We start from the raw sequence: 11,461 nt of genomic DNA on the forward strand, positions 1-11,461 counted from the left end.
CGAAATTCATTTAAATTCAGTTTATTAAGTTATCGCTATGTCGGGGGGAAAAATAAAGTGAAAGTACTTTCCAGGGCAAAATGAGCATCGTGTGGGGGCCCAAGGGGGGGCTGCCGGTATCCCAGTGCTCACGCCTTGCTCTGAACCACGCAAAGCAGCCGGCAGGATGTGGAGCCTTGAGTTAAAGATTTCTTTGGGACAATCGCAAATAGTGATAAACAGGACGCAAACTTCTGTGGGAAGAAGCAAAGCCCAATCCCGCATGGAAATGTTGCACTGGTGATTATAATGTCAATTCTACGAATTTTATGCTAAACACTTTTTGTCGCGCTACTTTTCCCTTAGCGATGTAGACGCCTGAGCGATGCGCCCGAGCTGCGGCCGCATCCCCGCGGCTGCAGTGGCCCCTGGTGGGGGGGGCGGGGGGGGGGGGGGGGGGGGCGGGACGTGGTGCGGGACAGCCGCCTGCGGTGCTCACGCTACCCACCCTCGGCGGCAAACACCGGTGCCAACCTACAGAGATCCCGCGTGCAAGAGCTTGACGTAGGAAGAAGACCAGGGTGGTGAACGATCAGCAGCCCAAGGTTGCCGACTGAGATTTTGCAAAACTTTGTTCCTTGTAGGAGGTGGGAGGCAACTTTTAGAGTGATCTGTCACTGTCAGTTCGGGCTCTTCAGCACTTAGAAGAGGACTATGAACAAACCAGATTCTTTCAGTGGCTTTCATCCCCTGAAATGCATTATTGCAAGAGAAAGAAAGAAAGAAAGAAAGAAAGAAAGAAAGAAAGAAAGAAAGAAAGAAAGAAAAGAAAGAAAGAACCAACCAGCTGGATAATTGCCAGTATGCCTGTCAGGAGGAAAAATAGCTTTATAAATTGGGGTTTTGGAAGATGTTTTGCTGATTCAGCTTTACTCAACTAGAGATTTTTTAAAATGGAATTTAGAAGCTTACCTGGCTTTGCATATCCTCTGATGAAAATGATGGCTCATGAAAAGAAAGTTTAAAAAATTGAACATAACATTCCATTCATTTATCAAGTTTGAGTGGATGTAGTGAGCTGCTTTATACTCCAGAAACAAAGCAACTCACTTGGTAGCTGGGCTAATCAGTATTAACTCTGGATTTGCATAAGGAAACTTTAGTTTAAGTCCATACTTTTCTTGCTTCACTCTACGTTTTCTTTCTGCTGTGCTTAATGTCCACAATTTGAAAAATAACCTCTTTTTATAAAATAATCTCTTTTTTTGGCTTTTCAAAAATGAGATCCAAGTACATGTTTCAGGATAAAATAGATTTGTAAGAAGAGACAGTTTAAACTTCTTTCTTTGCTTTTTATTGCAATAAGAGGCAACTGTGAGTTGGGAAGATACTGTAATATCTTCTGTAGAAACCAATTTTGTGTATGATTATGCAAATATTTTGTGTATGATTACACAAAATCCTCCATCTTTTCCCTGTTTGTATGACCTACCTTCTATTTCCAGTTAATTTTGTCTTGGTGTGGTGTTTCACTGTTTTCTAATTAAATGTATTATCCTTATTGTTTCTTGCATGCATTACACCATTTGTCATACTATTTTGCCATTAAAATAGATTTCAAATGCAAAATGGTGAATAAAGTTTTGAAGACTGACTCGCTGCTCTAGCAAAAAGAATGGCTTGTTTAACACGCTGGCAACTCAAACGACTTTCCAGGGGTGAAACGAGTCATCATGCCTGTTCCCAGATCGCTCTGTATGGAGACAGGGGTCGCTGTTAGATCAGAGGTCAGAATTGAGGGGATCTCTTTCTGCTCCTGCTTCAATGGGTCCAGAAGAGCCAGAGAAGGCAACAGTGAAACAGAACGTTTGGTAAAGGCAACTCAAGGTGAGGAACAAAAACAGAATTACATGTCTCTCTTGTTTTAGCTGGCAAGCTTTCAATGAAGGCTGATCCTTCAAAGAAAACCAGATACTTTCTTTGCGTCTGATTCTGCAGATTTTCTTACAGAAGCTGTGCTTTTCTTACAGAAGAAATCACACTGACATCACCATGATGAGCGACGTCCATAAAAAAGGCAGGTGGGTGAGGTTTTCCTTGACCGTTTGTTTCCTTAGTACTAATTGATGACATATTCATTTCACAGCTAAAAACCTCTCTGTTTCAACTTGTCTAGGAGTGAAATATTCCAAGTTTCTTTCCAAAGTGAATTTAAAACAAAACTGAGAAGATTAAAAAAAAAAAAAAAGATGGAATTGTTACCCAGCTTCATTCAGTGCTCAGTTTAAAAAAAAAAAAAAAAAAAAAGCAGTTAAACTGTAAGGGATTTTCCTAAAACAGGAAGTTTACAAGACCAGGGGAGAGATCAAGAATCATTCCTTAACTGGGACTCTGCTGTCAGATCTGTAGCCCAGAGGAAGGCTCGTGCAGACCCGGGGTTGCCTGCACCTAGATCCAGTAGCATTTTTAAGGTTGGGAATAAAGTGATTCAGTGTAACATCCATCCCTGTGGAAGAGGTGGTTCTATAGAAGGAGATGGAGTTTTTCTTACCTTGGCCCACCAGTGCTATGAGGAAGGACTTAAAATTCACATTCAGTAATGCTGTGTTAAAATAGTTCACTTTTTTTTTTTTTTTAAGAACAAGAGTGCTGAAAAGATTTTTGTCATTGGATTTATGAAGTATATGGCAAAAAAGTCATATGCAGTGTGTCCCCCACCCCTCCAAACCACGGGTTTTAGCTTCTAAACTCTTGCTTCGGGGAAGAAGAAGAAGAAAGTTATCCTCAATTTTAGGCATCCATGCAACACAATCTATATCTTGTACAAGATCTCTATATACATAGTGTTAACATAAATTGGTACATGCATCACATTTTCATAACTGCATTTATTTACTTCACAAATGCTCCAGTGATCTATTCCTGCTAAAGTAACACTTTGAGAAAATAATCTGAGAAACCACAACAGGTAGTAATAAAGCAGCCTTTAACCACAATTTATTCCACAACTGTACAATTTTCCAGCACCTGGAAAGAAACTGGATGTTTTGTGCCACACATTAGAAGTGAATAATACTAGGTTTTGGAGGGGAACAGTATTTATTACCTATTATTTTAAATAAACTGACAACATATTAGATATGAAAAAAACCAAAACAACCAAAACCAAATAACAAATAACTTCCTAGTTTTCAGACTACCTGTGCTGGTTGCTGTTAAATCCTACCCTCAGTGTTGGGTGTCTTCATTGTCTGGGACTGCACATCAGCAGAAAGCTATCTTCTGTGACCCCAGACAAAGCCTAATAAAAAATGAAAGGGGAAAACTAAGAGGAATTCCTCAATTTTGGAGGTTTCCCCTGCCCATGGCAGGAGGCAGGTGAGAGCTCTGGTCTGTCACTGGCTGAGTCATCCCTGGCTTTCTGGGTCAGGGCAGCACAGAGAGGATCTCTGTCTGCTCAAATTTCCTCCAGAAGACCTCATCCTGATACAGTGTGCAAACTGGTCTGAGGAGATGATCATTATAGTGAATTTAAGTTGGATGAACCCAGGATTTTAGGCGATTTCTCCAATCACTACAGAAAGCATGAGAAATTGCTCTGTGAACAGACATTTGGACTTCCAGTCCCCTCGCAAATCTGTTCCATGTCCAGCCCAAGAATGGTCAAATGAGCAAAAGTAATTTATGTTTCCACATTGGATCTGAGTTCATTTTAGGGATAGAAGAATTAGCTCAAGCTCCATAAGGTGAAATTTGATCCTTCACCTATTGCAGGAACCACACAGGTTTGGAAGCATTCCAGAAAATACTTTTATTGCTAGCATTCATTATTCTTAAAGCCAAGAATGGATTTCAAAATTCTGGGATCCTTATTGCAGGAATTATGTTTAAGTCTTCTTGGCTGTATGTAGCTTTTCTTTTCAGAAAGAGTAGAGACAATTTAGAGCTCTCTTGGAGTCTGTTATAGCAAATCATACTGTTGCTTCTTTTAAAATCCTCCATGGATACAGCCACAGTTCAGTGTTGGAACTTGTTTATTTCTTTAGACTTCATACCATCCATTTATAATTTACCCTAAGGAGCTCAGCTCCACCCTACTCAAACACTGCCTGTGGATTTCCTCACTCTAAATTGGTTTGGGTATTTTTCTCCCTCCTCACTTTAGCTAAAGGCTCCACTAGTTACAACATGCAAATAAGACAAATAAACCAATAGAAGAGCAAACTTCATGTTCAAAAATTGCACAGTGGCCAAGAGCAAATAAAAGCTGAATAAGGCTTGATTGTTACTTATGAAGGAAGTGATATAGAGATTAATGCATCAGAAATGTACTTCTACATAATAACAAGCTCTGTAACACATACTGTAACAAATGAGTAAATAAAATGTGAGACTAATCATCCAGTTCAAGTAAGCAGAGGAGAGCAGCTCTACAGATTGATATGCTTTTCTGTACTTACCATATCTCTCCTATATGTTAACAGAGGTACTGAGTGAAAAACAAACCCTGGAGAACTACCTTTTGCTGTTTGTTTTGCAGGATTTGAGCTTTCCCTCTCACAGGGTCTCACCTTATGATGTACAAACAGATTAAAAAATCAGCTCTTGTGGCTTTGCCCAAGAGTTTGCTGAAAGTTTGCTGTCAGCTCATCAAAATAAAGGTGCAGTAGGACAAGTTTCCTTGCTTTGCCAGCTCCTGTTGTTTAATCAGGGGATTAGGGGACTAATTAATAAGAACTGAGTACAAAAGGGAAACACTATCTTGGTAGACACTCTAGTTTGACTGAGCAATGGGTTTGGGACTGGAGCAGGCTGAGTCTATCAACACATTACAAACACCCTGATGTGGTCACCAGGGAGCAGTTATTGACAGTGCTACAAGAACCACGAGGAGCAAGGAGGTGGCACAGAAGATGGGCAGATTAAGTAGTAGAGTTCAAGTACTGATAGAGAGGCTTGTGGCTGTGGAGAAGTCTGCAGGACTGCTCTGCCTGCTCATGGGGTAGGCATGCTCTGCATTTACATGGGAATATGGGATATTGTTCTTGTACCACCATCAGTAGCTGCTCCTCAGTAACTACACATGGGTGTTCGCAACATGGTGTTAGAATCCAGATTGCTCCAATTTCTCCCCTAGTATTTCCTTCAGCTCTCTGTAAGATTTAGACACCCATTTCATATTGAAATATTGTTTCCTAGGCATTTTAATCCCTCCAAAGTATTTTTTTTTGCTGGCGCAAACTAACATTTTCTAAACTTTCTGTGATTTGCATAGAGATAGGATTAGGCTTTTTTCTCCAATTTCTATTATTTTGTCTTTATCAGCATGAAGTATCATCTGCCATTATATTGCCCACTTGCTCAGCACCAGGAGATTCTTCTCCAGAAGCTGGTTAGTTTTCATGTCATTAGATTAAACAGTCCTGGCTATTTATGTAACATCTACACACCCAGCCACTTTTCTGCTCAGCTCCTTCCTGGCAGTAGGACCTCATAGCCTGTTTTTCATGAGCTTGCCATGGGCTCCTTGGACACAGCTACATTTGCAGAAGAAAAGTACAGAGGAAAATTCTTTCAACTACTTATCAGAGACTATTCAAAGAGCTTCTGGTGGATGGGCACGAAGGTAGAGTGAAAGCAAGGACAATGTGACTTTGGTCTAACCTGTTCCTTTTCCAGTTCAATTACATTCAAAGACAAGGTGTTTCAGACTCTTAGGGGAGGAAACACACAGCTCTAATGAAACACTTGCAGGCAGGGAATTAGTTGCCCTGTTGGAAAAATAAAAATATTAACTGAAATGCTTAATGTGGGAATATGAAGTCAGCGTAACAGGTTACTCCAATAATGGTGGGGTTCATGGCTTTGTGGCTGTTTCAGCAAGAGAAGGTGAAGTAGGTATTCAGCACTTCTCTTAATTGCTGTAGGTTTTGCATGTGAGATATTACGACTATTTTTATTTCCCCCCCTTTCCTGGTTTTATTTCATACCTAGAATTCAATGGAAAGACATAGTCTTGGTTTCTAGTCCTGGACTGGAAGCACACCTTGTGCCATAACCTCTTTTCATCTTTTCCCAAGAGTCCTAGGAATTGTAATTTTTTTCTCATAGATCCATTTTTTAACATTCTGGGTGTTTGTCAGTATCCCTGAGGCTTGGCAACTCTGAATGTGGAAAAATAGAAAGTGTTTGAAACACCAGTATACCGTATCACTTGAAAAAGACTAACTGAGACTGTGCTGGGCCTCAGTTTAGGCTCTCTCTGGCTCTGGGAGGGGTTCACGGAGACACCATGTCCTGCTGCAGACATCCAGAGGGATCAGGCCTGGATGGTGTGCATTGTACTGCTGCTGAACTCCCAGACTGAGCTTTGCCTGTGCCAGCTCACCTCCTTGGTCAGCCCATGCCAGGCTGGGCTTAGCACAGCCCTTGGGACTATGCCCCATGAGAAATTTGGACAGAGTTACCCTGAGTGTGTTGGGAAAGGTAAAAGAGTTGTTCTCTGGGAAGAAAGTCATGTCTGTTGGCCTCTGTGATGAAAACAGCCCCTGCCCTGATTTATTTCCCAGCCTAAACAAGTTTCACTCCAAATGTACGAAACACATTGCATTTTCAAAATCCAGTATCTTAGCTGTTCTATTTTCTGCTGTTCTGCCAGCTACTGAGCACCACAGTTCATTGTCCTGCCTCTCCAGAAGCTTTCACCAGGCTCACCACTTATTAACAGACTACATGTCTGGTTGCTGTATTTCTTCGGAGATCACTCAGTGTTGTTTCATAAAGGACAGGAAGAGCCTTTGCACTCTTAATGAATTTAGTTGTCATCACTTGTCAGCTTTGTGCTCTGAGGTCTCTCTTAGGTAGCGTAATTATCATTATATTTATACATAGGTAATTATAATCTGGGAAGCAGTCCAAATTCTGCTTTTTAAGTAAAATTGGTGAAGCCTATTTGCAGCGACTGGAGCCCCTCAGCACACAGCAGCCTCACTGGCAGGGGCAACTCTCTTTCCTGCTCAGTTACAGCCAGAGGTCATTTCCTGTTCTATCTGGCATGCCCCAAAACACCCTTATCTTCAGATAATCTAGCCTGAACACTGTAGTCAGGAAAAAGGACAAAAATAATCCCTGGTTACACAGGCTGGGGGAATGGGAAGCTCATTTGGCTGTCAGGCATGTTCTCCAACTCCACCAGTGCTGCCAGGCTGATTTTCCCTGTACCAACAGACGTGTCTCAGCCGTCAAAGAAACCAGAGACACACAAGATGGTTTCCACAGAGCAGCTTTGGTTTCAAATCCCACCATCATTCATGCTGCAGCAGTGGTTTCACAGGGCTCTGCAGAGCCAAAGCAGCACCATGCCCACCCTGCCTGCTTCCCCGTAGCAGTTTAGTAGTTTAGGGGTTACAGTGGTAGTACTGGGCTGACGGTTGGACATGATGGTTTAAAAGGTCTCTTCCAACCTTGATGATTCTATGGTTCCTGACCTGACCGTCAGCTGGAAATGCCATTTTGATGATTTCATCATCCTCAGGGGCCCAAAACACATTTTCAGGTGAAAAAAATCCTCTGGGAATATCTCTAACCATTCCTACTGGAGTGTGCAGCATCATCCCTAGGTGCTGCCTCTACAGTTAGTTGCACCTTCTGCCATGTCATGTTAGAGAAATGCCTTGATGCCCTTGGGTTTTGCAGACTGTGGGTGAAACACTGGGACTCTTTGCTACTCGTCCAGAGAGCATTGCTCTAGCACTAGAAAGTGCTGATCTTCTTTTCCACCCACAGTGCAAAAAAACCAAGTATTTTCTGAACTATGAGGAGGCTGAGAGACTTGGAAGTAAAAGTATTCCCGCAGCTGCCACTCTCACAGATGAAAAAAGTTGTCAAAGTTGTCTTATTCTGAAAATTTCAACCAACAGAGCATACTGTCAGCACAGACTGGGACAGGGAAGAGTCCTGGGATAGTCATGGGGCATAGTGCTGGAGTGCTGGGATGCTGGACTTCTCATGGGTGGGTATCACTGGGTGCCAATGGTTTGCTCCTTGGGAAAGGGGATGAAGGGAAGCCTTTGGCCTTGTTTGGAAGAGGGTATTCTCATACTCTTTCTTTGCTTTCTCACCCAGCTGCATGCTGTATAAACCCTGCAGGTGCCAGAGACATGTGAATATTTGGGTTGCTGAAGGCATATTGCCCTGTATTTGTGTTTTACTGTTCTACAACCAAGATTGCTTGCTGTCCTAATCCGTGACCTCAATCTATTGTATGGATTGAGGCAAGGCTCTCTTGGAAAGGCCTTGCCTTTTTTATGTACTGTAGTTTTTGATCAGATGGTTTGCTCAGCCTCAAGGCAGCATGTTTCTAAAATACAGAAGTGGTTGGCCTTGCTAATCCATTGGTAGGAACTTGGTGGCTGTTAGAGTTCATTCAATGACATCTCAGGTGAGCTCTGCACAGTGGTTCTCCTGGTCCTGTGCAGTGGAGTGCAAAGAGAACTATTGGTGTCCTCCCAGGCTGCACTAGGCAAAGTATTGCCAGGAGGATGGAGGGGATCCTGCTCCTCTGCTCAGCACTGGAGAGCCTACACTGGAGTGTGGGGTCCAATTCTGCTCTCCCCCATACAGAAGAGACATGGACACACTGGAGACAGCCCAGTGAGGAGCCATGGAGACGATGGAAGGGCTGGAGCACCTCTCCTGTGAGGAAAGGCTGAGTGAGTTAGGACTGTTCAGCCCAGAGAAGAGAAGGCTCAGGGGGATCTCATCAGAGTGTACAGATACCTGAAGGGAGGGTGCACAGAGGACAGAGCTGGGCTCTTCTCAGTGGTGCCCAGTGACAAGACCAGAGGTGAGTGGCGCAAACTGAAACACAGGAGGTTCCCTCTGTACATCAAGGAAGCACCTTCTCACTGAGAGGGTGACTGAGTACTGGCACAGGCTGCCCAGGAGTCTCCATCTTGGGGTGTCTCTGTCCTTGGAGATACTCAAAGGCCATCTGACCATGGGCCTGGACAAACAGCTGTAGGTGACCGTTTTTGGGCACAGGCTTGGACCACATACTTCCAGAGGTCCTTTCCAACTTCAAAACAGGACAGCAAACAGTGGGAAAAGAGCAGGATAAAACAGGGCAAGGAAGATAGAGCAAGGTAAATTACTGAGGCAGGACAGAAGAGAGGGATGAGACTGCCAGGAGGGAGCACCAGTTAGTGTTCTCTTTCTTCTGGCCCCATCTGAAACCAATCTCTCTTAGGGCTTACTGAGATATAATGCTGCAGTAGAAAGTGGTCGTAAAGTGGAAAATCACAATAATCTCACAATTTGGCAGGCTTCCTACCTGGTGCTGAACTTCTCAGGATGGTTGTCATGGGGTGTAGTCAACCTGTGTCAAGCCATCCCATCCTCCTGTAACTCTGAGCTAGTGAAACCTGGAAGTGCTGGAAGAGCTGCCTAGTATCAGCCCTGCCACTGCATTTCATCACCCAGGTGCAGAGGCTTCCTTTGGATGTGCAGAGGTGATGGCAGGGTGTTCCAAGAGACATGGCTCCTAATCAAGCATTTTTCTGTGGTTTTCCCTCTGCCTCGGAGTCTGAATCCCAGCAACTGGAACTGCTTTGGGGCACGAGCTTGCAGTACTGCCCTGGTCGATCAGAAGCAGATGACACATCAAACACGTGGAGTGCTGGGTGGACCTTCCTGGCAGCCCTCACTGGTGGTGTGCATTTAGATTGTCCTATTGTCCACTGACAGTTTTGCTAACTGAGATATGCTGAGATGTGATAGTCACAGCTGACATGATGTCTGCTGGCAGGTCCGAGCGCAGTTGCTTTGCTCGGGTTGGATTGCCTCTGTATTACTACAACTAGCAGTGTCATTGCAAGGGTTTATCTGGTGCCATTGGCTTATCTGAAAGCCATACACACCTGTCTTCTTCCTCTTGGGGTTGCCTGAGGCTGGCTGTGCAGTGAAGACCATGCCCACAGGTAGGGTGGCCATGGCAGGGGGTACTCAGCACCTCTTGGGCTGAGCCTGACAAGCACAAGTGCTCACTGTGGACCATGATCAGGGTTTCAGTGCTGTGGGAGCACTGGCTGCCCTGAGACACAATCTGACTGAAAGATGCAGGCAGATAGGACCTTCCAATGGGTCTTTTGTATGTCTGGGGTGGGCTTTGCCTACACTCACAGGAAGAGAGCAGCTTGAGCCACACTGGGTCTGATAAAGGAAAATCATCCCAAAATATAAAATGTACAGTACAAATGTAAAGTCTTGCTGATTTAAAAAATTATTCCTACTAATTATTCACACAAAACACACAGAGACCAAATTAAATGAACTTTACTGCCTTTGCAAAGTCAAGCTCTCAAGAGTATGTCAGATTTAAGGTGAGCTATACATGCTATACAGACTTCTTAAGTACATGTAATATGGGAATTTGTTGTAGTTGCAGTGTTGCACTTGTTGTACACTGTGGACTTAGTAATAGAAAGGATTTTAGCCCTCTTTCACATTTAGTTGAGGCTTTTCTGACTAGCTGTCTCCAGTCCTGCTATAGACGCTGTAGATAACTCCTGCTGAGGTTTGAAATGTCATCTAGTGGGAGATGAGATGTGTTCCAGCAAATCATTAGTAAGAGAGCCTTTGGTGCTTTTCCTCAAATGTGGAATGTACTGGATGTAAATGATACCAAAAAAATCAAGAATAAGCAGACCAAAGAGCTTGCTGGCTTGTTACCCTGTCTCTGGCAGTGACAGGTCCTGCAGGCAGAGCAAAAGGAGACAAGAAGAAGGTGCTGGTGCTTCATGGAAGTGCTTGCAGACTGCAACTGTGTGTGGTTCAAAGACTTCCTTACCAGAAGTAACACCATCATTTTTAATAGTGCCAAATGAATTTTTCTTCCAGGAATTTAGCTGATTGCTTTCTGAACTGTACAAATTTTGTCATCCTCCCACAAACTGCTGTGAAACTTCAGCACGCATTGTATGAGAAACCCTCCCTTTCCTTCCCTGTAGCATCTGCCACCTGCTCAGGGCTGCAAACACCCTCAGACAATGCTCTCTGCTCCCTTCCTTCATCCTGCTCAAGACTTCATGTGCAGTTATTTATTGTCTCCCTGCTCAGTTATTTATTTTCAAGGCTAATGGCTACAGTTTTTTTCTGTAACTGATTTTCACATTTATATTTGCCTTGAAATGGGGGCCCAGAACTGTGCATCTTGTTTTTATTTGCTTGTTCAGGTTCTATCTCTGCCTCTTGGAAGCTACAATTGGGTTTGCTAATGGGTTTGACTTAAACTTCTCTATCTTTTATCTGCAATTTCACCTGCCATTTTATTGTCCAGTTTCTGCGTTCTCTGAAACTCTTCTGCAACTGCTGAAGTAACTTTTGTCCGTATTATTTTGGACAGCTGCATATTGTTGACTGACTTTACCCAATATCCCAGAAGGTCTAGTATTCACCTTTGTTTGCAGATTTTATAGAAACTGGT

At 43.4% G+C, this 11,461-nt stretch overlaps 1 protein-coding gene across 1 annotated transcript in view; it reads right to left on the reverse strand.

The window, feature by feature from the left end:
• Positions 1-9,969, reverse strand: part of CELSR1 (cadherin EGF LAG seven-pass G-type receptor 1) — a 179,395-nt gene extending 169,426 nt beyond the window's left edge. Inside the window, exon 1 of the mRNA XM_017745892.1 lies at positions 9,897-9,969. Within this exon, the coding sequence (XP_017601381.1) occupies positions 9,897-9,969 (73 nt within the window). The remainder of the gene's footprint in view (positions 1-9,896) is intronic.
• Positions 9,970-11,461: the final 1,492 nt, after the last annotated feature.

This window comes from Corvus brachyrhynchos, unplaced genomic scaffold (genome assembly GCF_000691975.1).
Source record: "Corvus brachyrhynchos isolate BGI_N302 unplaced genomic scaffold, ASM69197v1 scaffold239, whole genome shotgun sequence".
Classification (NCBI taxonomy): Eukaryota; Metazoa; Chordata; class Aves; order Passeriformes; family Corvidae; genus Corvus; species Corvus brachyrhynchos.